Consider the following 24,159-nt stretch of genomic DNA (forward strand, 5'->3'; position numbering starts at 1 on the left):
TGGTGGAATGAGAATGTGGAATGGAACTGGAATACCCCGAGAAAACTCAAAGACATAATGTTGTCCAACAAGCTTACTTGGTCGGGGATCGAACCAGGGACTTCATGCACCAGAGGTAATAACTCTACCACTGAACCACCGTGCGCCCCCAAAAAACACTACTGGAGTTTGTAATTAAGTCTCTATGCTCCTATCAGAGAAATAATCCGGGATCAGTTGTTCAGAAATGAGGCACGTTAGCTACTTTATAGAGGATTATCTGTATACCTTAGGGACCATGGGTACCATATCAGAAAGTGAATTTCCCGGCATCTGCAAATAATTTACAGTACCTCACTAGTTCTGACGTATGAATTGCAAGTTTATAAGAAAAAAAAGTTGTAAATGCAGACCATCTTAACACCGTTGTTGCTTGGAGATCACTCTAATCTGGAGTGGAACTAATGCAAATTTCAGCGAGGGAAAAGCGTGTAGGAGGATTGTTTAGGGGAAAAAATGATGGCAAAAAAGAGAAAATATAAGTTGTAGAAGAAGATGCGAATAATCCGAACTATTTTGTATTTTATGTCTATGTGAATTAAATGTTTGAGTTTGAATTCAACACTACTTATACTAATAAGGCTAGAACAACTTATTTTTAGAATGTTAATTTCCTAATTCATATTGTATCGAAATCCTGCCCGGATCCACTTCGTTCTTTCATTTTTAAAATGTAGACCATACTCCATTTTTCTCTCTCCATTTCAATTAAAAAAAGAGGACTTAACAAAAGAATATTTCTGGATTGAAGCTATGAAATACTTATTTAGATGTGTCATTTATGAACCAGTTAGTTCCCAATGCTTGAAACAATAGAAGACAAATGAATGGATTACTGCTGAAGTTTCGTGTTTTAGCTTGTTATTTAAGTTCTAAAGTATAAGCTCTCTTGCAATTCGAAAGCGTACAGGCATTATATTACGATATGCTATAAAAAATTAAAGATAACATAGGTTGTTTGTAGTTAATTCTACGGCCATTCTCCAGTAATATGATGTGTGGTCCATATTGGATCTGTGGGTGTTATTGCGAACCTTAGCGGAACCCAAAGAAAAACGTTGGCTTTTGAGGAAGAGTTATCACAATCATAAGTGAAATAGAAAGAGGACAATTCTATCATAAAGGAAAGATAATGTTTATGCTTTATTTTGTCGCAAAAATAGTTCACATCGGAATAAGTTATGATCATTGATGCATTGCATTTTGACGTCCATTTCAGTGGCGTATAGTGGTTTTCTGGATTGGACTACCACTAACCTTTATAACATCTATACATTAATAATAATAATAATAATAATAATAATAATAATAATAATAATAATAATAATAATAATAATAATAATAATAATAATGAGTAATTGGAGTAATGAGTAATTGCTAGGGAGCCTAGCTTTTCTCTAGTTACGCCTATGCTCTTCCTGTTGGTCTAGTCGCTAGAGTGCGCGCCTTCGATGGAGATAGTCCCGGGTTCAATTCTTGGGAGAGAGTGTAGAACGTATTAGCCTGTCGGTCCATGCCTCATATAGCCTCGGTGCTGCAAAGGGACACTTCTATCAAACAAACAAACTAGAAATAATAATACATAAAAATACGTAGTAGAATAGTTAGCAAATAATACTGCCATATGCCTAAATCAATTACTTACCTATTAATGTGATTTCTAGGGGTCTCGAAGAAAAGAAAATTGAAAGTGACTAAATAAATGCAGATATTCTTGAAATTGGAATATTGTATCATGGTCTTCATTCTCAATATTTATGATACCTTCAAAGAAGGCAATGAGATGCTGTTTGCATTTTTTCAGTCTATTTACAAGCCTAGATTAAAAATTGTATCTGGTTGGTGCCACTTTTAGATTTTTTTTTTTTTTTTTTTTTTTTTTTTTACTCAGAAGCCTGGGAGTGTTTGAAAGAAAATGCGATATTATGGAGTGCAAGAAGTGGTTTGTTGCAAAATTAAATTTAGAATATGGTCGTAACCATGAACAAATAAAGCGTGAGGTAATTTTTCTTGAACTTTAGTTTTCAGTTCATTAATATTTTCCATCATCACTGATGCCCCATTGTACGTTTGTGCAATTAACTTACCACTGATATTGTATTCCCCCACAACGTTTACCACGTGCTGCAACAAATCACTATCAGTTTTTCCTGACCTGACATTCATAAAATCTTATATCTCTTGAGCATTCCCACTACAATCGACATATCTCAAAACGAAAGATAATTTACTCTGATCGGAACAGTCAGTTGTTTCATCAATAATAATTGACACAAAAGGTGATTGTGTCAACGAAACTATCCGTTTTTTTTCTCAATAGCATTATTTTGGGCAATAGGCAAAAAAAAAAACTTGTTTATCTAACTGTCAATGAATTCTTGTATTTCCAAAATTTGTGACATTCATATTTCTAGTTTTAGTTTTTCGTTGTATGAACGACAGTTAATAATGTGTCTATAATACAGTAATTGTCAATAAAAAATCCTTCCAAAGCTTGCCTCACAATGTTAAAAGTGAATACTTTATTAACTCGACTTCAGTTTATACACTTGAACAAAACACGACTTCAAAATGCAAAGCACAGATTCAATCGCATCTTCTGACACTGTTGCTACACTCGAAAAAAAAAATTCAGATTTTGTTACTTGAAAATTACTTTTACAGTCTTTCACTCAATTCCCAGCAGTTGTGCAAGCAATAAAGAACGCTGAAATAGGCGATTAGCCAATGAAAGAGGTTCCATCTGTAAGGGCCTTCGCAACGTAACGCAAATAATGAAACAAGTAATTATACAGCTATGCCGATTGTCGTAAAATACTTAAAATTAAAAAAAAAAGTTGTTTTGACGCAAACCACTACGGAAAGAGCCTCAATATGCGCCTTGTTTCCAGAGACTCCAAAATGCGCTGTCATTACTCGTATAACTTTCCTTTACTCTTCGCTCATGCCCAAGAAACCGATTTCTCTGCAGGAGACTGGTCCTACCTGGCAGCCCGTACGTACTCTGCGGGTGTGGGTAGAGCGAAGTATCATAGAATGCGCTCATAGCTACACGATTCTTGCTGCAGAGAGGTTTCTGCTGTGTTGCAATGTCGAAGATCTCTTAAGAAACCGAAACAGACTACGGGCAAAGAAGCCTTTGGATCTTTCTAAATACATTAAGTTCTCAGAAAATTGTATCATTGAAAGAAGATACTGAAGTATAAAATTATTAATATACAAAGTAAATTAGTTTATATTATAATAACTTTATTTTGTAATATTCTAGGGCCACTGGTCCATTTTCATAAACATGAAAATTATATATTCAGTTTATTTTCCTTAAGGTATTCTTGGTATATTTTCCTCCTCATTACATCTTCCTACAGCTGATAAACTGTTACTGTTCTCCCTGGCTCCTCCACCACTGCTTTGGGAGAAAGTTTATAAACTATACATTAAATAAAACTAGTATAAAAACATAGTTGAAATACAAATTAAACGATCCGTATTCAAACTGCGAAAAGAGCATTAGGGGCATAAGCTGAATGTCAATAAGTCACACAGGGTTAGTATAAATGATTTATTCATTTTGAAAAGACTATATTTTCAAACGTATTATATTACACGTACACATGAAAGATATCTGAAAAGAGCCACAAGCTCACCAAGTTTATACACCCTGTACAAATGTTTAATATGTGCTCCTTTGATGACACGACACACGTCCAGACATCTTTTTTTTTTTTTTTTTTTTTGCTTTTCTTCCATTTTCGACAGGTGCTAATCTTGTATTGCCCAAGGATGTTATAAAATAGAGGATCTGCCCATACGTATCCTCATCCTATGAACTCAGTGAAACCAGAATACAACTGAGCATCGTCTGAGCCGGCATGTCTGATTGGCTACTCTCGTTTCCGCCATGTTTGTTGGCTCGAAACATTGCGATCTTAGTGGCGCGGATTGGGCAGAGTAGGTGTGGCGAAGCTGTGACGTATGGCTTCACGATTTTGTTGTATGGGCAGATCCTCTATTTTATAACATCCTTGGTATTGCCACACCCGATCGGAAAGGTAATGGACTCGTGCTGCCACCTGGAATACAGAATACAAACTCGGTGAGTTTGTGGTCCTTTTCATATACCTTTCATATTGATACGTGTAATACTTTCGAAAACATTGCCTTTTCAAAACGAACGAATCATATATGCTAACCCTTGTGCCACTGCTACGAAAAGTGAGCCACAAGCCATTGCCACCACAATGGAGAAGAAAACTGATCTGCTCTTCTTTTGAATAATATCATGTTTTGGGTCTTCACCTACAAGAAAAAAAAGTTAATCTTGTTTTTGCGCTCACTATAATAAACAAATTTTAAATATTCTAATGCACAATTATTTCCAGAAGCATTCTATTACCAAGTATGTAATTCCCATTCATTAGTTCTCGGTAGGAAATCAAACGAAAAATTTCAAAATGCAATTTCCTTTCGCTGTTGGATGAAGATTTTTCTGTAACTAAATTCACTTTCTGACTCAGAGTGACATCCTTTCTTTTGTCTACTTGATCTATCAATCTAACAGTGACTTGTCTTATGAGCGGCCACTTCAAAAAACTGTCATATTTGCCTGGTAGAACACAAATAAACACCGAAAATACCACACTGTATTTATCGATAATATGCGAAATGGATGAATTTTCCTGAAATCCGACTGCAGCTTGTAATTTATATCCCGAATCACTGGTATAAAATGTGCAACTTTTCTCTTTATAATTCAGCGATTGAAGTTTCAACGCAATGTCAGGTATTTCCCAAAACAATTTCCCATCCCATGCTCCAGTTCATTTATTTTGACTTGCATTTCTCTCACTTGCTTTTGCAGATCAGCTATCGTCTGATTTTGGGTATTCACACTACACTCGAGCATTTCAATGACCTTTTTCATTAATTCCATATGCAACGAATTCTTTTGTTTTACATGTTTTCGTAAATCAGCCGGAGAACCAGCAAAGTCGCATGACATTGCTTCAAAAGTGCATTTTGAAAAGAGCTTTACACATTGTTCGTCTTCATGTTTCTTTACGAACTTCCTCTCTACTTGAACACCACAATTTTCAGGACAAGACACTTGATATTTACCACACTTAGCCAAATGTCTTTCCAAGAATTGTGCTTCAGCTTCATGTGCGCAAAAGTCACACATTACAATTCTATTTGGACACGACTCTTGTAAATGTTTACTAAGTTCGTTTCTTGCAACATATTTTCCACATTTCTTCTCACATAGCACAGGAAACAATTCACATTGTTGCAAATGGTTTGTTTGTTTAATAGCTTCCATTTTGCTATTGCAGTATTCACACTGAATAAGACGTTTATCACAGCTCTTTTTCGCATGAAGTAACAAATATTTCTGTTGAATTCGTTTACCACATCTTTCACAGTTTCGTAAACGTAATTCGCATTTCTCTTCATGGGAAACAATTTCAGCTTCAGTAAGAGTTTTACCACAATAAAAACAAGAAGCATACCCTTTTTGACAACTGAATGCTTCATGTTCGGACATTGTTGACCGTTGAATTCGGTTGTTGCACTTTTTGCATTCAATAACTTCCCAAGCACATCGAACTTCATGTTGTTTAAGGTCACTATGTAGAATCAATTTAGAACAAAATTCGCACTTGTATTTTCGATTTTTGCATTCAAATTTCTTGTGATGGGCTAGCTTGCATCGAAAAATAACTTGGTCACATTTCATGGGACAAGACACCTCTTCATATTTGCATAGTTTTTGGTGAATTTCTAAGTTCTCTTGAGTGTGTCTTTTACATAAATAACAGAAGCGAAACATTGACATGTAGGTATTTTATAAATTGATTTTGTTAGAGCAAACCATTGCCAGTACTGTTACTGCGATGGAACTCTCGTCGCGACAATTTCTTTCCGCAGCTGAGAGTTACAAATGTTGTGTCATAGGGGGAGGAACAGTGTTTCTGCAGCGCCATTATTTTATGTTTTACCTTAGTAACGGACAGATCGATAAGCAACAAACAAAGTAGTTTCTCCATTATAGTTTACAGCCTACCAGTTCCAATTCATATATTACGGAAGAGGGAAAGAGAGAGAGAAGGAAAAAGAAAGTAGCATGTCGTGTTATAAACAAATTGTAAAAATCGAACTTTCCCGGGTCTAAATATTTAAATTTCATTTTCATTTTCGATATATGAGGCTAGGCTTCGATTCTAGTGTGGGAGCAGGGGCTGCGGTGGTTCAGTGGTAGAGCAACCGTTCACCTCTGGTGCAGGGGGTCCTTGGTTCCAGAGTTGGCGTGGGTCAATGAAAACTTGACCCACGACCCACTGACCCACCACCTACCATGACCCACGACCCACTGACCCACCACCCACCGTGACCCACTCTGACCCACGACCCATCATGACCCACCACCCACAGTGACCCACTCTGACCCACCACCCACCGTGACCCACTCTGATCCACCGTGATCCACTGTGACCCACCACCCACGGTGACCCACTCTGACCCACCACCCACCGTGACCCACCACCCACCATGAACCTCTCTCATCCACTGTGACCTATTCTGACTAACCAAAATACATCGTCATCAACTCTGAACACGATCCACGGCCTCTTCTGTACTGACTAAAGAGTTTACACTTTAAATAAAACAAGACTGTGAAATTGTCACTAATCGGAGTTTGAATTTCTAGTCAATCGCTCAAGCACCACTCTGTTACAATAACGGTGGATCTGACCTTTACGATATAAAATGGTAAAATGTTTGTCAATGAGGAAATTGAAACAGTTCGAGGTGGAGGGAAATTAGTGTGTGCCTAAAATATACTTGTACTAGGAGAGTATTCTTGCAAGTGTTAATTTCTGAACGCATACCAAAAGAAACTTCTATTCGCAGGAAAATACCCCTGTACAATATGGAAAAAGTTATGGTTTCTCAGTTCACAGTATTTTTCTCAGAAAAAACGAAAAGTCAGTTTTTCATAGTTTATAAAGGTGCCCGGGTACCCTACCTGAGAGCATCTCCATAAAGTATGCTCATAATTGTAATTTGTGTAATCACTAAAACACCACGTTAAATTTAAGTTACAAATATGCATAATTGCAATTATTATGAATATTTATTCAAAGTAATTTACCTAAAGCAAAGAAGAGACTTACTAAAAAATAGGTACAAAGTTGAATAACACAAATAAGCCATTACTAATACAAGTATACATTTTCTATGACTCGTAACTTTCCACCTTAAAACAAATCTGAAATCGGGTTTACTTCCTGTTGGCCTCCAGAACTTTTTCGTGGTAAATCATCCGCAGCGGAATGATGTCCATCCTTCAGCCAAGAAATAACTAGCTCGTGTACTTTGAGCTTGTCTAGCGGTAGCCCATTAACATTGATGAACAACAAGTTAGACAATGTTTCAGCACTTAGTCTATTTCTAATATCAGTCATCTGTAAATTCATAAGGGGAAATCCCCGTTCGCACTCTGTCGTGGAAATTGATAATACTTCTACCCGATTTCTGCAACTCCTCATCGACAATCTGCTTGTTAGACTTAAGTCTGATAACGATTTTTCTTAGTCAGTTTTGAAATACTCAGCAAGAAGTATAATCTCTCTATCACCATACAACATCTTTTCCATATCGACCACGTCAGTTGGCAATGTCGACTCATGGAGAACAGAAACTTCATCTACCACGCCTTCGATAAGGAATCTTGTGAATAAATTATCAATTAAAGCCTGATAAACTGATGATTTCTTATTTGTTTATAAATTTAATTTTTGTAATTACACATGAAAGTTTGATGTCATTACCAAGTTCCCTCCCCCGTCTAGAAAGCGAAAGGGAACGAGGTTCCTGGAGTGTTCAGAGGTGAATGGGAATTTCCCTCCTTCTTCCCCTTCAATTACCACACTGCTGTTTGCCATGGGCCAAATTACGATGAATTTCAATTAAATTATCATAGTATAATTATTTCCTTTTTGAATTATCAATACTTTTCAGTGGAAAAAAGGATGAAATTTCAAAGTTCGAAATCAAGGTAAGTAGACCAACGTAAAGGGAAAAGAGTGTAAAATTTTTCATATAATTATGCGCACAATCCAAACTTAAAATTTCCGTGTAATTAAGCTTACAGTACAAATTTTATGCCTATTTTAGTCACAAGTTTTTGGGTTGATTGCTCTGTGCTGTAAGCGCTCCATATAATAAACATAAGCTTCAGCAATTATTATAGTAGAAAGCAATGGGTATTTGAAGCCAAGCATTTTTTGTTTCTGATCTTTTTTTCTTAAATAACATCGATCGTTGTCGATCGTTTTTACAAACCAACTCACTACCAATTTTCCATATATAGAAAGTGCCCCCTCCCCCCCACACACATAAAGGGGAAAGTAAGTTTAACGGTTTGCGAGATACTCATTTTCTTCCGCAAAAATTCGGATCCTCTCTATCTCCTTAGGATATTATGCATTATAATAAAAGCAATATAACATCTCAGTTTGGATTAAGACCTAACTATATACCAAAAGTAATTTCATTTGACTTTGCACTTTGACCGTGATGATCAGGCACACATAGTTACATTCATTTTTTTATATATAATAATTTATATATTACAGTGATTCAAAAATGTATTTTTTCCGGTAGTTAGCTCCTCTAAAAAGTCACAGATCTCGAAAGCCAAGTAGTAGTAGAAGTCCTATTGCTATTATTACAATTAAAAATATCAATATCCAAAAGTCCTGAAGTTCTTTTTTCACTTGGTTAGATATACTCACCTCAGGTAAGTAGACAGAAACAAGTGGAAAAGAAAGGGAAATGAAGGTCTTGAAAGTAAAACGAAGACAAATTTACCAGTCTTCAGAAGATACTGTCTACAATGCAGTGAGCAGAGAGGGTCGGTAGGTCATACTGAGTCGGTGGGTCGCAGTGGGTCATGGTGGGTGGTGAGTCGCAGTGGGTCATGGTGGGTGGGTGGGTCACGGTGGGTGGTTGGGTCACGGTGGGTGGTGGGTGACAGTGGGTCACGGTGGGTGGTGGGTGACAGTGGGTCACATACTGTTGACCCACGACCCACTGACCCACTCAGAAAACTTGACCCACTGACCCACCGACCCACTGACCCACTCCATCTCTGCTTGGTTCGATCTGAGCTCGTGCCAAATGAGTTTTGTGGTGGATAAACATCGTGTATGGCGTTTTCCTCGGGGTTCTCCGGGGTTTATTATTATTATTATTATTATTATTAATAATAATAATAATAATAATAATATATTTCAAATATGCTACATTTTTTTTAGACCTGAGCCTTGATTGTACGTGAAGTTAAAATCAAAGGTTATGTCACGGCAAATGATGGTTTAACACTCAAAACAAACTCTTGGCTCCCCAAGTGAGTTTTAATCTGTTTAATAATTACACCAAATTAATAATGTTTATAATACAATGTGAAAGAAACACTTTAAAAAATATAAACTACATCAGCATGTTATAATAATTAAAATAACCTAATTAATTATCCACTTCGTATTCTCATTTGTTGAACTGGACGAACCCAGACGTAAAGGAAAAGAGTTTTCTGCCCAAATCTTATAAGCAGTGGGAAATTTTAATATTGTAGAAATTGAACTTCCTTCCCTTTTAAAATTTGTAATTTTCAAGATGCTAAAACATATATTTTATTACTTTTAGTTAAAAGTTGAAATACACGCATCCAGCTTAAGCAAATCGTTCTTTACTTTATAAATATTTTTTGAATAAGTATTGGGGAATTCGAACATTAAAGAAAATGCACCCTTTGTTCTTTCCCTTTTATTAGTTCATTTTTCAGTTTTTGTTTGTTTGTTTGTTTGTTTTACAGTGGAAAGTTTTATTTTATTAGCTTTAGAGATTTGCGAGATACGATACTTAAAAAAAATCTTATCCCACCCATTTTACGATACGTATTTCCAAAAATTATTTCTTATATCCTGCTTTCGTAAGAAAAAGATGTTTTAAAATGAAAATTTAACGACTCTACTTATAGTATTATACCCAGAAAGTTACTTATTCCAACTCTTTTATATGAGTACAGAAGATGAAGACAGTCAAACAAATGGACTTTCATAAACAATTTCCCATTTCTTATTCGTACATTTCCCACAAGCTGTAGTTTTAAATTCACGCACTGTCAAGACCTAGGATTTAAAAAGGTAACAAACTGAAAATAATAATAATAATAATAATAATAATAATAATAATAATAATAATAATAATAATAATAATAAAATATGTATTTATGTACGTGTGTTATATGAATATATTTATTGTCTTATTGAAGTTTTCGTAATTTGGAAATATACTTTTGGTTTACTTATAATATGAAAAAGCCTGCTCTCCTGGAAAAGTTTGCAGGCTCCATCCCTAAATGACCATCAGACCATGTATTGATTTCTTCAAACGTATTGTGTTGCGTATTACATTAGTAATTTACCGTTATTTCTTGATTTTTTTTTTTTTTTTTTTTTTTTTTTTTTTTTTTTTGCTTATACATATCAACTCTATCAAAACACACTGCGAAATATTGTAACTGTCTGCGTTCTTAATGTATATAGTCGGTATTTAATGTTCACTTGTGAGGTATCTAGTGGACTTTGGCCCTAATTAAGCAAACTTTGGTGGGATTTTGTTCTATCTTTGGAAAGTTAGTGGGCTTTTGTCCTACTCTTAATAAAATACACTTCAGAGAGTATATGTATAGCAATTCTGAATGCTTGCTTAGTTTTACAAAAGTCTGGTAAAATATGCTGTTTAAATACACCATATTCATAAAATTCTTTTTTAGAAATTTGTTATGGGATTCTCGTATCTCCATCTGAAAGAAACGAATTTCGTAACCAATTATATAATTCATTCTTAGAATAAAATAGGTTATATAATTTAGTTCATGTATAACTGCAGAACAGATAATAATAATTTTAGTAGTACAAATATAGCTGTTACCGTTGGAATTAGTTACGTTCGTTACATTATTGCCAACTAGTTACTGCATCGTCGCAATTTCGTGTGGTGGCGGCGAATATCAGCACTAAAGCAGGTGAATGAAAAAGGCACAAGACCTAAACGGCACAAGTCCTAAACGGCATAAGACCTAAACGGCACAAAAGCTAAAAATAATTTGGCGGCACTATTATCTATTCAAAATAAGAAACGAATTGATTTGGAGCAAGACATACAGGGTTTGTCCGGAAAGTAATAGGACTGAGTCGATTTAAAAAAAATTATTGATTCAATCGTTGATATTCTTTAAAAACTTTCATAATAGGCTCCTTCTGCGTCGATACAGCGCTGCCAGCGCGATTTCCAAGCATTGAAGGCGTCACGGAAGTCATTCTCCGGAATAGCCTTGAGAGCCGCGGTGCAAGCTGCTTGGATCCCCTCTGTCGTCTCAAAATGCTTGCCTTTCATCGGGCGTTTCAGGCGAGGAAACAAAAAGAAGTCCGGGGAGCCACATCTGGGCTGTAGGGCGGCTGCGGAAGCGTTGAGATTCCGGCCTTGGTCAGGTAGCTGTTTACAAGAAAGGCGGTGTGAGCCGGGGCGTTGTCGTGGTGCAGCTTCTAGTCGGCTCCGATGTTTGGTCGGACCAGACTGACCCTTCGTTTGAGTCTCTTGAGCACTTCCACGTAAAACTTGGCGTTGACGGTTTGTCCAGGGGGAACAAATTCATGGTGCACCATGCCTTTGATGGCAAAAAAGACAATGAGCATCATTTTTACTTTGGATTTGCTCATTCTTCCCTTTTTTGGGCGAGGAGACGCCGGCGTGTGCAACTCGGAAGATTGCCTCTTTGTCTCGGGATCATACTCAAAAATCCATGATTCGTCACCTGTGATTACGTTATTCAAAAATTGGGGGTCACTTTCACACATGTTCAAATTTTCTTGGAACAATTCCACTCGCCGCAGTTTCTGGTCGTCAGTGAGCACTTTTGGGACAATCTTCGCGCACACCTTGCGCATGTTCAAATGCTCCGTCACAATTTCATGAACCACAGTTTTTGGTAAATTTAACATCTGGGCAATTAAACGAATACTTAGTCGACGGTCTGAGTTCAAAACTTCGCGCACACGAGTCACATTGTCGGTGTTTGTCGAAGTCTTCCAGCACGGTCTTCATCGGCGACCTCTTCCCGGCCCTCCGAAAAGGCCTTGTGCCACCGAAACACACCACTTCTTGCTAAAGCATCATCTGGGTAAGCCTGCTTGATCATATCAAACGTCTCTGTCGCAGATTTACCGAGTTTAACACGGAATTTAATCGCGTACCTCTGCTCTAACTAACGCTGCATTTTCGGCTTGCACCACTCACAGAAACACGTCGCGCGAAAAAGCCTGTCCTGGCTCTCCGTGTGCTCGGAGACCGCTCGTTCGTTAGCTAGGAACGCCCTCTACCGGATCCAGTCGGTGCGCGCACGCTCCGAAGTACAGTCATGGCGGAATAAAATCAGTCCTATTACTTCCCGGACAAACCCTGTATATTACTCTGTTGCCACATCATAAGTATTCCCCTCAAGCGTTCTCTATAATTATCCTTTCATTCGATGTTTTAGCGGAATACTCATGATATGACAACAGGGTAACATGTCTTGCTCTAAATCTCAATTCGTTTCTTATTTTGAACAGATAATAATTCTAAACGGCACTAGTCTTAAACAGCACAAGACCTAAAAATCACTTCTCGGCACAAGACCTAAACGAGACAAGTCTTAAACGGCACTAGTCCTAAAAGGCACAAGATCTAAAGTGTAGGACTAGTGCCTTTATTTTTAGGACTTATGCCGTTTAGGTCTTGTGCCGTTTAGGACTTATGAATACTACCCTGACACATTGGTTCAAATGTAAGGTTAAGTAATAAATCTTGCCTCACACGAATGAACCAATCTATTGCAATAAGCAAGAGGAAAGGGGCCATTGCGTAGTCCGTGTCAATATGTAGTAAGGCAGAATGATGTTTCGAAATTGGTACATTGAAATACTTGTCGGAGAATGGTGATTCATTCAATATAGTATTTTGCAGTTGAGTGTACAATGCAAGAAAAAAAAAATACAGTATATAAAAATGTTTCTATTTCATACAGAGTATTACTGCTTCAAATAAAGAAATAAAAACTCACCTCTAGTAGCTGTTCACCATTCAAACACAAACCCAAGATATCCACTTCATCGAGATAACTCACAATAGGAAATGTCGAAGTGCTAATTCAAAATATTAGTATACTAGAAAAGCGCACAACAAACTATAGGACTACTATTAAGGAAGAATTGGATTTAATGAATTCAAACCAGGATTTTGAATATGTATATTGTAGAAATTACCCCCTTTTCTCTTTAGAAACTTAATTGACGAAAATTATGAATCACTTTGTTTCCTTATTTTTAAGAAATTTAAATACCAAATACAAAGAAGTAGAAATTTTAGTACAGTTGACGACAACTCGAATTTCTTGATAATTTGAATTTTTGCACATTCCCTCGAACTCTAAATACCACTCAATGTTAACCTCTGTAAGTCGAATATTTAAAAATTACAACCTCGATAAGTTGAATTTTAAGGGTTTCATAATAATATTTGGAAACCTCATTAACTCGAACTTTTTGTGGGAACTTCTACGAATCGAAGTTTACCTCTATAAGTCGAATTCCTGTTGATGTGACCTCGATAACTCGAAGCTATAGCTCTATGTTTTTACGTAATTGTCATTGTTACTAATGTATACCGTAATTGTGTTCTACTCATATCTAACGTTTTATTTCTACTAGTCATCTTATTTAATTAGAAATCGAATATCACAACTTCGAGTTATCGAGGTTAAATGAATAAAACTTGGAGTTATAGAGGTCGAATGAATAAAACTTCGAGTTATAGAGGTTGAATGAATAAAACTTCGAGTTAAGCAGGTTGAATGAATAAAACTTCGAGTTACGGAGGTTGAATGAATAAAACTTCGAGCTATGGAGTTTCAATGAATAAAACTTCGAGTTATAGTAGTTAGATAGTCACTTTTCATAAGGAAAGCTGAACCTCGGTACCTCAAATTTTTGTTGTGGCCACCTTGATAAGTCGAACCTTGATTACTCGAAAAACTCATAAGTCGAACTTTTATCTATTTTTGAAGTCCCATTGTATTATGAAATTGTCCCCTTTCCTTCCTCTCACATTGAAACCAAGCATTTTTAATGAAGAATAAATATAGCGAATTTCGCACAGGCAACTCAAGCGAATCCTCACAGTGTCATTTTCTGAATAAAGAAACTTAACTAGTAATATTACAGAAACTGATCCCATTTTTTCTTCTTTAGGAGTGGATTTCGAAAACGCTGAAACATATTTACATTTAGTTTTGGTTAAGAGTTTATAAGCTTTTTTTCTTTCTTGTTTGGCGAACAGTTTTTGGTGGTTTTGTACTTTTACAGAAGCCTATGATTTCAGGATTACAGCAGTGTTTGCGTTGACGCGTGATGGTTTCGTGGTGAGTCAATGTGCGTTGTTATTTGTGCTTGCGTGTGTTTTGTGTAGTTAGGGATGCACACGAGACGAGTCGAGAGGATTTTCCTAATAAAATTCGAGTCGAGAAACGGCTCTTTCAATAGAGAAGTATACATTTTTCGAGTCGAGACATCGCTTTTACGAGACAATGAGAGACAAGACGGCCACAAATCTTGTCTCGTGCGCATCCCTATGTGTAATGAAAATGTCTGAGATGAAATTGAAGCAATTTTTGATGAAGCTAGGAGAGAAGGGTAGCGAGACTCTGCAAATATTATATCAAGTGTGCGGTGAGAATACTATATAGAAAATAGCAGTGTACAAATCGGTTAAATGATTTTCAGAGGGAAGGGAAATAATTACTAATGATCAGAGAGTGGGACGACCTGTAATGAGCCTAACAGACGACAATATTACCAAAATTTATCAAATTGTGTGTGTAAATCGATGACTGAATGTGCCATTCATACCCGATAAAGTGAACACTGATTGATAAACTGTGCGGGAAAATTTTTACTCAAGGCATTAGCATGCGCAAAGTGTGTGTCAAAATGGCCCCAGAAAGGAAGGTGGAAGTGTGCACAGATCTATTGAAGAGGTAAGACAAAGTTTTTAGCCGAATAATCACAGGCGAGAAAACCTAGATATGTGACCCTGAAACAGAGCGACAAAGTGCCCAAATGAAGACGGGTGGCTCCTCACGACCGAAAAAGTTCCGGCAATCAAAATCACAAATCAAAACAATGTTGATAACATTACTTGATATCCGTGAAATTGTACAGAATGAGTTTTTACCACGAGGTCAAACAGTCAACTAAGTGTAGTATTTTGCACTGCTGCAAAGATTGCGTTAAAGGTGAGATGGAAACGACCAGAATTTTTCGCTATAAATTCATGGCTTCTCCAACATGACAATGCACCTGCTCAAGCTGCACTGTCCATACGAGAGTTTTTAAACCAGAAAATAAATAACTGTAGCAGACCATAGCAGTACTCATCTGACCTGGCTCCAGTCACTCTTTTCTTTAACCAAGGATTAAAATAGTGTTGAAAGGAAGACGTTTTGATGACATTGATGACATTTAGGCTAATACGACGATAACCCTGAAGGTCATTCCAGAAATAAGAGTTCCAAAAATCCTTCGAAGGTGGAGTAGGTGCTTGTATCACTGTATGATTTTACAACGTGAGTACTTGGAAGGTGATCACACCAGCAGCAATACGGTATGTAGCACACTTTATGGAACGAGCTCGCGAACTTAATTGTCAGACTTTGTAATACAAAGTATGTCTTATCTTTGGACGATATATCAGTTACACAGTAATTAATATTTAAGAATTAATGAAACATATAGGCTACATCTTGTTAATCATACGAGGATCACCACGAAAGTTTTGAGATACGCATTGTTGTGGCACAGTATTTGAATTCCAACAACTGCGTTCGGTAGTGGTATCCAGAACAAAGAAGCGAAGCAAGTTTCAACTCGCCTCGCTTATTGGCGTGGCCATATCGCCTTCACTTGTTTGTTGATGTGAGCAGTATTCGGCTGTCTAGAATGGAGCTCGAAAGGGAACATTTTCGGGCAATGATCCTTTACGATTTCAAAAGTGGTTTGAACGAGACACAGAGCCTTGACCGCTTACAGGAGGCATTTGGATACCTTGCTCCTTCCCGTGCTACAATTTTTCGGTGGTTTGGTGAATTCAGAAGAGGCCGGACATCGCTTAAAGATGAAGAGAGAGCTGGACGTCCGGCAACAGCTATGTCAGATGAAAACATTATCGCTGTGGAACAAATGATTCGAGAAAATCCTCGAACAACTTTCAAAAACATTGAATCTACACTGAACATTGGATCGCCAGCAGTAACAAAAATTCTTCATGATCATCTTCGGCTCAGGAAGGTTTCATCTCGTTGGGTGCCTCACACTTTGATTGAACAGCAGAAGCGCATGCGTGTGGAATGGTGTGAAGAAATGCTTGCAAGTTTTGATGGAGGCAATTCTCGACCCGTCTCTGACATTGTTACTGGTGATGAGACTTGGATCTATCAATTTGACCCTGAAAATAAACGCCAGTCTACAGTTTGGATCTTTCCAGACGAAAATCCACCCACGAACGTGAAGCGACCGCGAAGTGTGGGGAAGAAGATGGTCGCAACTTTCTTCTCCAAATCTGGTCATGTTGCAACTGTTCCACTTGAAGAACAAAGGACTGTTACTGCTCAGTGGTACACCACTGTTTGCCTAACAAAAGTGTTCCAGAAGCTTCGGGAACGGCGTCCAAGAACTGGATTGCGTGGGATCCTGCTTCATCATGACAATGCGTCCGCACACACGGCCAACATCACAATTCAGTTTTCAGAATCTACGGAGGTCAAACTTCTGACTCATCCCCCGTATAGTCCTGACCTGGCCCCGTGTGATTTTTTCTGTTCCCCAGGATCAAAGATCGCATGCGTGGGAAAAGATTTTGCAGCCCTGAAGAAGCTGTAGTGGCTTACGAGAATGAACTTTCAACACTTGAAGAAAAAGACTGGCAACACTGCTTCCAAAAGTGGTTTTCGAGGATGCAAAAGTGTGTACAGCGTAATGGTGAATATATAACCGCCACCAGGTTATAGAAGTATTTTTTGTGGACGCCCTGTATATTTCGTGAAGACAGTGATTATTATTTTCGATTTATACTTTATTCTGCAACGCACATAAGTTCTTTCTTTGGTGGGAATTGGTTCTTTCCCACACAATTGGACAAAGAAGTCTTTCATCGTTTTTTCATATATATATTTAAAACATTGCTTTTGCTGAGAACATTTCAGTTAGTGACTAACCATTTCAGTGTTTCTCCCTGACTCATTATATACACAGTATATATTCTGCAGTTATTTGGAACTGAATTAAGTGCTTTCTTTAATCGCTTATGGAAACATTACAATAGATTAGAGAAATACGGGCTGACCAGATGTCTCAGTAGCCAAATGGGCACCAGCCTCACAATTTTCGCAGTTCGTTATCTATACTTTCTCACGCCAGTGTTGTCGCCGTGTCTAGTGCATTATAGGCAGTTGACTAAAATTAACATAAATTGTTTTCTATATTCTGTTTGTATGTGCATACAGGTGAGTTCACTGAGTGAATTTTGAAATGAACTGCCAACACTTTTCCGTTGACCATTGCAACCCGTAGCTTGAGCTTGGATGCTCGAGGAGTTTGACTCCAGGTCTGGAAGCCGTAACCACGCATCTCGCGTCGAGCTTCAAACATAAGTTGTGTTAAGGGGCACAAGCTATTTAGCCGGTGAAGGACGATTTCTTACGGCTAGCCCCAATCAGTGAAATCCCAGGTCCTCAGACCTTGTGCGTTTAAAATGTTATATACGCGCCCTCCAATATCTGTATTCCATTGTGGAGATCTTCTTGTGGGTGTTTGCTGAAGATTCACCTTTACGCTGCAGGACTGTTCAGCGTAACAACTGGATTCATCGTGGGACGATCCAGACAACTTTTCCCCAGTGCGAATCTCCCAAGTGTGTTAATGGTGTGAGCGAAGTATTTATAGTGATATCTGAATTATAATCATATATATATAAAGGGCTATATTTCCCGAAAAGGGCAAAGCGTAATTTCAGCGGCAAAATTTATCAGTGTCCAGTGTTGTGTTCATTTCTCTTCATTATTTTTTTTTTCAAAATAGTGTTCTAATAAATAAGTATAGTGTCATTTAACCCAGTGTGTTTTCGTTGTTTGTATGAGTGATGTTTGTGTGCGTTATGGTCTGGATGACCGTCTGATCGTCCGTGAGGTTTTCGAGACGAGACACCCGAACCTCTCGGCGCCTAATGCTCATATTATTGAGACCGACGGGCAATTTGGAAACAGTTTGTAACCTTTTCTTGGAGAGGTCCTTCATCGTCCTGTCCAGGTAAGTTAAAGTATCAGGAAGATGCTTATTGGTAGTACCACGAGCCACGGACAGCGACCAGATTATCCAGGCGGTTACAAATAAATGACGCCCGAACTACCGACCCGAATCGAGACCGTTGGTGCTCGAATACTTATAAGATTAATATTTTAATATACCATTCCTTTTTCAGCTCAGTACCAGGAATTAAAAAAAATCTCTTTCAGGTGATTTTAATCATATATTCTTGTGATAGTTAATTTTATTCTAATTGTATGTTTTAAGCTTTATTTTGTTCAAGATGGCACATCAAGAAGTAGATATGATAACTAGGATGAGTTCACTTCTCGAAGATTTGATGAGAGACAATAAACAGAATCGCGCTAAAAATGAAGAGAATTTTGCTCATCTTAAAGAGAATCTTGTTAGATTAGAGAAAGATAGTAAAGAGTCCCGTGCTGAGAATAAAGAAAACCTAGCTAGATTAGAAAAAGAACTAAAGAGTGAGTTAGGTCAGAAGTTAGACGATGTACAAAGGGAATGTCGCGAAAATAACCAAAGATTAGAACAAAGTATTAGGAATGTGGAGGCCGAAAGTAAACGAAGGAACGAAATCCTCGAACAAAAATACGATGGCATCACACTTAAGATTCATGACCAGCTTCACGAAGTCAGTCATAGTACTAAACAGGCAATCGAACTCGCCACACAGACCAGCGTCGAAGTTAGGCAACAGACTGAAGAAACATGCCATCGTGTAGAACAAATAGAAACAAAAGTCTGTAGAATTCAGAATCATTTAGGAGGCTTGCACGATTACACACAATCCCTCCAAGGGCAGTTGGAATCAACCCGAGATGTGTGTCAGGCTAATAAGGAACGCTGCGTTAGTTTACATATAGATACAATCGATAAATTAGATGAGATGCATGACCGTATTGAGGAAATTTCTGAACGCGTAGAAAGGCAAAGTAAAGACATTAAAATGATATATGAAGAGGCGAAACTGATAGATTACAACATGAAGGTAAAAAATGAATCTAACGCAGAATGTCGCGCCGAAATACGGGCAATAGATAAGAACATAAAAGAAATTAGGCGTGATATGGTAGAGCTCGCCCAGAGAGTAGAAAGTACCGAAAATAGAGCGTCAGAATTCGAACCCCGAGTAGAAGCAGATACTCCTAGACAAGTTAGAAATAGGCACTACAGTGATTCCGCTTATTCGGAATGTAAAGACACCAGTAGTAGTGATAGTGCAAGTGATGATTCAGAAATCATGGTTGTATACGACCGAAGGCGCAAGCGCGACAAAAATGTTACTTTCACTAATCGCCAGAGAAAAAATACGAAATTAAAAGACGATGTCATGCTTAAGGAAATTCAGTGTTTTCCTAAATTTCAGGGTGATCCTTCCAGTGAATCAATTCACAATTATTTGCAAAAGCTAGAGCTTACAGCTCAATTAGCCAACCTTTCTGATAAAGCTCTGTTTAAACTCATTCCACATTTGTTGCAGGGAGTTTCATTAAGTTGGTACAATATCAGGAAAGACGACTTTACTAACTATGATCAAATCAAACAAGCACTTATTGAAGCTTTCGCGGGAAAAGCTACAGTACAACACAGGCTATCAACCTGTAAGAGTACTAGGTTCGATCCCAAGGTACATAGTTCCGTACATGATTTTGCGCTAGATCAATTCAATAAACTTCGTGAATTGACACCGCAATTACCTGAATTTCTCATACTTACAGATGTAATACAGACTTTACCTAATAGATTTAAAACTGAACTCTTTCTTCATTCATGTAATAATATCAGGGAGTTTTTGGCCGCAATTCAAAAATTAGAAACTTTACAGGCTCAGCAAAGTCGTAGAGAAGAGAGATACAAGCAGGGTAATAATTATAATGGTAATCAAAATTTCGGTTTCCAAAGTAACCAACGAAATTTTTCGTATAATAAGAGTAATAATCAAAGGTACCAGGATCAGCGTGTAAATAATATGAGAATTGATAGGAATCAGAACCGAGGTCGTACGCGACGTGACCATAGTAGAAATAATAGGAACCGACCCTTGAGATCACGTGATCAGAGAAATAGTGAGGAACGGAACAGGAATCGCGACTCGCGCGATAATTCTAAGACTAGACCTGAACGAAAGAACAATAATTCTAGGGATCGGCGAAACAATAGTACCAATAATGAAAGGAGGAATAATAATAGTAGAAATAACAACAATAGGCAAAATCATAACAATAGGAACAACTCAAACCGACGTAATGAATGGAATTCTGGCCACTCGGAAAACAATTAGAAGGCGGTACTGAGGACCGGGTACCGGCCAACACATACTATCTCACTGTAGGTCCAACTAAGCATTTTCTGGTATCGCATACTCACATTTGTAGTGTAAATAATCTGGATTTAGCTAGAAGTGATTGCGAATCGGACACAGATTGTCTAGACCATTATATTAATGCGCAACCCAACCCTATCTCTGCTAAACTTAAAGTTTTAGTTTGTAATACTGAAGTTGAATGTTTGGCGGACACAGGCTCCGATACGTGCCTCATGTCTTTAGCGCTTTGGAAACGCATTAGCGCAGATGTGACGTCACCCAAACTCACTCCAGCTGATGATGTACTTTTAGTGGATTTCAGTGGGTCAACCAGAAGAAAAGTAAGAGGTTACACATTAGTCACTGTTCAAATTGATAACATTTCTGTTTATGTAAAAGTTTATGTTACAGAATCTCTTAATCAAGATCTTATTTTAGGACTTGATGCACTTACTGCTTTGAGAAGCCAAATTAATCTTTTGGATGGTACGATTTCCATGGAATATAACAATTTGAAAACCATTGTTAATCTTTTACCAGAAAATTTTGACTTTCAGGAAATCTCCGAAGATGAAGAGAGAAATACGATAGATAATATTTTTTCTATTTCAGCTGCCACTTTTGTAAAACAATGTGCTACAGACGAACAGATTAGAGATGCTGTTAACCGCACTTTTAATTTAAACAATCAACAGAAAAAACAATTATACTCTCTTTTGTCACAATATAGGGATATTTTTACGAATTATCCAGGTCTCTGTAAAGACTTCGTTTATGAGATGGAGGTGAAAACTGACAAGCCACTGGTACGTAAACAATATCCCATCCCTCATAAGTATCTCCAAGATGTACGAGATGAGATTCATAAGTTATTAGAATTAGGATTAATTTGTCATTCAAATTCTGTTCACAGCAATCCTATCCTTGTCGTTCCCAAGAAAAACGGGAAACCAAGAATATGTGTTGATCTTCGCTTGCCAAACCGGTTTGTGGAACTTCGCCAAACAAAATCTGAGGGCATACAGGACCTATTGTTAAAAGTAAAATGTAAACCTAACCTTAGCTCTCTGGATCTTGTAAGTAGCTATAATCAAGCCTTGCTTACTCCTAAGTCCCAGGAATACACAGCATTCAATTTCGAAGGCCAGCATTACCAATATCGAGTCACATGTTTTGGTTACAAAAATGGTAGCAGTGTTTTAAACAGTATGCTCCAAAAAGTATTGGGACCAGAGTTACATGCTAAAATCTTACGATACATTGACGATTTGGCTTGCTTTACAGATAGTTTTGGAGAACATCTTGCATTGCTGAGACAAATCTTTGAAAAGTTTAGAGAACACCACCTTACTCTCAACATTGAAAAATGTTCGTTTTGCACTAATTCAATATCTTTTCTATGTTTTTTGATTACTCCTGAAGGCATCAAAAAGATCCAAAAACCATAGAAGCGGTTCGTAACTTACCCAGACCCACCAATATTAAATCTTTACAATCTGTAATTGGTCTCTTTAATTGGTCACGAAATTTTATTCCCCATTTCTCAGAAAAAATGCAACCTCTTTTTTCAGCTTCTCAAAAAGGGAAAACGGTGGCAATGGCTTGAAGAACACGAACAATCTTTTCAACAAGTTAAAGACGATATTTGTAAAGACGTTCTCTTGTCACACCCTGACTTGAATTTACCTTATTACTTAGAATCGGATGCATCCCGCTTGGGAGTCAGTGCAGTCCTATATCAGTACAGTGATGGACAGAAAAGGGTAATCCAGTTCGCTAGTCGGACTTTAACACCTGCTGAGTCTCGCTATAGTGTGAGTGAGATCGAATGTCTTGCAATCGTATTTGCGGTCGGAAAATGGCGTCAATTGCTAATTGGTCACCATGTTATTTTTATTACAGATCATAAAAATCTCAGTTGGTTGGATAAGGCCAAGCCTTGGAACACTCGTCTTCTTAGATGGTCCCTGGAATTACAGCAGCTGGAGTACGAAATACGTTTCCAGAAAGGTTCCGAGAACCTTTGTGCAGATGCGCTTTCACGTCTCTTCCCTTCCAAAGAATTACCAACTAAACGTGTTCATCTTTTACAGGCTATTCAAGACAAAATCAAAAATATTTCAGTTGAAGAGTTACAGAACGCGCAAAAGGAAGATCCTGATTATTTCCCCATTATTTCTTTTTTAGCAGGCGAGGAAATAAAAGAACTTCCAAGGAATTCACGCAATTGGGAAAAATTTTTCAAACTCGATAATGGTATTCTTTTATACAGAGATTTTCATTTTCCAGACTCATATAAAATTTGCATTCCCAGGTCATTAGTGAATAACGTTCTCACAGCTTACCATGACGATTTAGATCATCCGGGAGTAGACAAAACGCTTCGGATCATCTCAAAATCATTTTATTGGAGCAAAATGAGATCAGATGTGAAGAAACATTTAAAGGATTGCGTGAAATGTATGCAATTTAAATCCGATCACCATCCACCAGCTCGTTTCTTGTCCACTAATCCTTATTCGGAACCTCGAGCTTTATTAGCCCTTGATTTTTTAGGCCGATACCCATCAGGCAAAAATGGTGCGCGTTTCGCACTGGTTACTGTTGATGTGTTTACTCAATATTGTACAGCTTACCCCTTGAAGAACGCCACTGCTACTTCAGTCATCAAGTGTTTATTTGATATATACATGCTACATTTAGGTATCGTTCAGGCAGTGCTGACAGATAACGCTGCAGTGTTTCATAGCAAAAAGTTTCTATCTAAAATGCAAGAGTACAATATTAAAGTCCATCATACAACACCGTATCACCCAATGAGTAACATCACAGAACACTCTAATAAAATTCTTGTATCTACTCTTAGGTTATTATGTTGTCAGTCACATAATAAATGGGCCGAGAACCTGACGCAAGCAGTTCTGTTACATAACTACTCCATCGTTGAAAGTCTTGGTGTTTCACCAGCCAGTTTGTATCTTAATATTCATTTTTCTCGTCCCATTTTTAAGCATTTTGGTTTACAGGTATCTGAAGATTTTGATAAGGAAGACGGGATTAGTTGGTCGAATAAATTACTTATGGCAGACCACCGACGAAAAGCCATCATTGAAAAAAGGAACGCACGATGGAACGATAGTCAACAACAGCGACGACGTTTAAAACAAGGAAGTTTGATTTTTCTCAAACAGCGTAACATTAGTAGTCTATTGAAAGGTGAAATATCAAAATTTTTTGATTTGTACCGAGGACCCCTTTTATGTGTTAAGGTCATTAATGACCGTGTTGTTGAACTTGTTGACCCTTCCACAGGTGAATATTTAGGACTTC

The 24,159-nt window shown here is 37.6% G+C and overlaps 1 protein-coding gene across 1 annotated transcript; it reads right to left on the reverse strand.

The window, feature by feature from the left end:
• Window positions 1–4,807: 4,807 nt before the first annotated feature.
• Window positions 4,808–5,584, reverse strand: LOC145685027 (TNF receptor-associated factor 4-like). Its single transcript, XM_081757369.1, has one exon. The coding sequence runs from the start codon at window positions 5,582–5,584 to the stop codon at window positions 4,808–4,810; it is 777 nt and encodes a 258-aa protein (XP_081613495.1).
• Between the last annotated feature and the right edge of the window lie 18,575 nt (window positions 5,585–24,159).

Source organism: Thermobia domestica, chromosome 5, assembly GCF_964235325.1.
Source record: "Thermobia domestica chromosome 5, izTheDome1.hap1.1, whole genome shotgun sequence".
Classification (NCBI taxonomy): Eukaryota; Metazoa; Arthropoda; class Insecta; order Zygentoma; family Lepismatidae; genus Thermobia; species Thermobia domestica.

What these genes read in the sequence shown, in the direction of transcription:
- LOC145685027 (XM_081757369.1), bottom strand. Translation starts at nt 5,584, where the DNA reads ATGTCCGAACATGAAGCATTCAGTTGTCAAAAAGGGTATGCTTCTTGT.